Raw genomic sequence first — 2965 nt, forward strand, 5'->3', positions numbered from 1 at the left:
ATCTAGGGAATGCATAATTTATGTGACTTGTTGCATAAGTTAATTAATTGTTTTAATTCCGCATAAACACCTATTCATCCCCCTCTAGGTCTTGGTTGGGTCGAACTATATCTTTCTCAAGTGGTATCAGAGCCAAATCTCGAGTCCTGACCCATAGTTGTCTAGATGAGTCAATCACTTTCTGTACCTCCATATTTTGACGGAAGTAATTATGCCTATTGGAAGGTTAGAATGCGTGCGTTTCTTAAGTCTTTAGATGAGCATGTTTGGGTAAGTGTGCAAAATGGTTGGAAACCTCCCTCTACTATCGTATCAGGAACTGTTAACCTTATCGAAATATCACTATGGACTAAAGATGAAATAGCTGAGTGTAATTGGAATAGCAAGGGTCTTCATGCTCTGTTTATGGCCGTGTCTCCCGAAGAGTTTAGGAGAGTGTCAATGTGTGAAACTGCTAAAGAGGTTTGGGACATTCTTGAAACTACACATGGGGGAACTAAAACGGTAAAGAACTCTAAGCTACAAATGCTAACTTCTAGGTTTGAAAAAATGAGAATGAAGGATGATGAAACGTTTGACGAATTCTATGCTAAATTGAATGACATTATTAATTCTAACTTCAATCTAGATGAGAAAATTTCCGAATCTAAAATTGTGAGAAAAGTGCTTAGGTCCTTGCCCGAAAGATTTAGGCCTAAAGTCACTGCCATTGAGGAAAGTAAGAACCTAGATGAAGTTAAAATCGAAGAACTGGTAGGATCATTGCAAACATATGAACTCACTATTACACAACCTAAGAAAGGAAAGTCCATAGCCCTAAAATCCATCAAAGAAGATGAATCTTCTGATACTGAGTCATTTAGGGACGAGGAAATTGCATACTTTGTTAAGAAATTCCAAAAAGTTCTCAAGAATAGGAGAAAACCTCAAGATAAAAAGAGTGGAGCCCCTAACAGATTCACAAAAGCAAAAACTGAAACGTTTAACAATAAAGGGTCGAGTGATAAACCACGTTTGGTTAGGTGTCATGAGTGTCAATGTATAGGTCACTATAGGAATGAATGCCCTAGTTATAAGAAGAACCAAAGAAAAGGGAAAGGTAAGGCCTTAGTTGTCTCACTTACAGATAATGAATCTGAGACCAGTGATAGACAGGAATCTTCTAGTAGTGAGGACGAAGGAAACTATATGGCATTTGTATCGACTGTTAAGAGTGAATCTGATAAGGAGAGTGACAAGGTTGAGGAAGAACTTCCAAACGATAATTCTAGTAGTGAGGATGAGGATGAGATAGACATACAAGAAGCTTATCAACTTTTATTTAAGGAGAGTCTTAAAATCAAAAAGGTCAATAAAGCCCTACTCAAAAAGGTTGATGAACTTGAAAGAGAAAAAGAGAAACTTGCTAGTAATCTTCAGAATTCACTTAAGAGTGGCAGTGAGTTAAAGTGTGTCAATGAGAAGTTAGAAGACAAGATTAAGACTTTGACTAGTGAATTGGTGAAATCTAATGCTCATCTTCAGACTTTCATAAGTGGGACTAAGAAATTGGACAATATTTTGAAAATGAATAAGCCTGCAGGAGATAGGAAGGGTCTAGGATATGTTGAGGGTAATGCACATGTTGTTGGACCTTCTAAGACTGTTTTTGTTTCTGCCTCTAAGAAAGTTAATGCTGTTAGTAGTTCAAATAAGGGTAAGAATGTTTCGAGAGAACAGAGTCATCAATCACGTAGGAACTTCATACCCAAATACCCTCAACCACGTACCTTTGAGCCTAGGTTCATTCCCACCTGTCACCACTGTGGAGCCTTAAGACACACTAGGCCTAGATGCTATAGGTTAGGGAATGAGCATAAAAATCTGAACATTCCTAGTAAGGTTAGCTTTCTGTCTAATCAGGTTAATCATTTAACTGAGATGCTTACTAAGCTTACTAGGAGTACTTTATCATCTAAGAAAGTTTGGGACAAAAAGGGTGATCTAGCTAGACATTCAGGTCAAGAAAAGTGTTTTGTTGCTCATATTGCATTGAAAGCCCAAAATTACAACATGTGGTACCTAGATAGTGCATGTTCTAGGCATATGTGTGGTAATAAGGGTTTATTCACTACTCTTGATGAATGTAACGGTGGTATGGTTACCTTTGGAGAAGGGGATTCTGCACCTATTCTTGGCAAAGGTACTGTACAAATACATGGTTTACCTGTGATCTCTAATGTGCTTTATGTGGAAGGTTTAAAGTCTAACTTGTTAAGTATTAGTCAAATTTGTGATGCTGATTTTGAGTTGAGTTTTGTGCAAAAGAGATGTACTGTGTATGATTCGTCTGGTGGGGTGGTTCTTGAAGGGGTTAGAACAACTGATAATTGTTATGGAGTCTTGCCTAATTCTAACTATGTGTGTAGGAGTGCTAAAATTGATGTGAGTGAACTCTGGCACAAAAGATTAGGTCATTTGAACTATAAGAGTCTAGTACAACTGGCTAAGAAAGAATTGGTAGATGGTTTGCCTAAGATAGGTCCTAGTGAAAATGTTGTGTGTGGACCATGTCAACTAGGTAAACAACTTAAGGGGAACCATAAGAAGACTTCAAAAATTCTGACCAAAAGACTCCTAGAATTGATACACATGGATTTAATGGGACCATCTAGGACTGAGAGTTTAGGTGGTAAGCAATACATTCTTGTTGTGGTAGATGACTTCTCGAGATTCACATGGATAGAATTGCTTAGGGAAAAATCTGATACATGTGATCTCATAAAGTCTTTGTGTAAACGGCTTAGCAATGAACTAAATCTCAAAGTGTCTAGAATGCGTAGTGACCATGGAAAAGAGTTTGAGAATTTTAATCTTGATAGTTTCTGTATGGATGAAGGGATATTGCATGAGTTCTCTTCTCCTATCACTCTTCAACAAAATGGGGTGGTTGAAAGGAAGAATCGGGTTCTTCAGGACATGGCTA

At 37.7% G+C, this 2965-nt stretch overlaps 1 protein-coding gene across 1 annotated transcript; it reads left to right on the forward strand.

Annotated features, from left to right (window-relative positions):
- Positions 1 to 231: 231 nt before the first annotated feature.
- Positions 232 to 2946, forward strand: LOC111375345 (the record flags this gene model as incomplete). The annotated part of the gene is made up of 6 exons (XM_022998148.1): positions 232 to 654; positions 799 to 1012; positions 1127 to 1273; positions 1583 to 2236; positions 2308 to 2311; positions 2409 to 2946. Coding segments are annotated over exons 1-6 (1980 nt in total), but the record flags the coding sequence as incomplete, so codon positions are not given.
- Positions 2947 to 2965: the final 19 nt, after the last annotated feature.

This window comes from Olea europaea, unplaced genomic scaffold (assembly GCF_002742605.1).
Source record: "Olea europaea var. sylvestris unplaced genomic scaffold, O_europaea_v1 scaffold13585, whole genome shotgun sequence".
Classification (NCBI taxonomy): Eukaryota; Viridiplantae; Streptophyta; class Magnoliopsida; order Lamiales; family Oleaceae; genus Olea; species Olea europaea.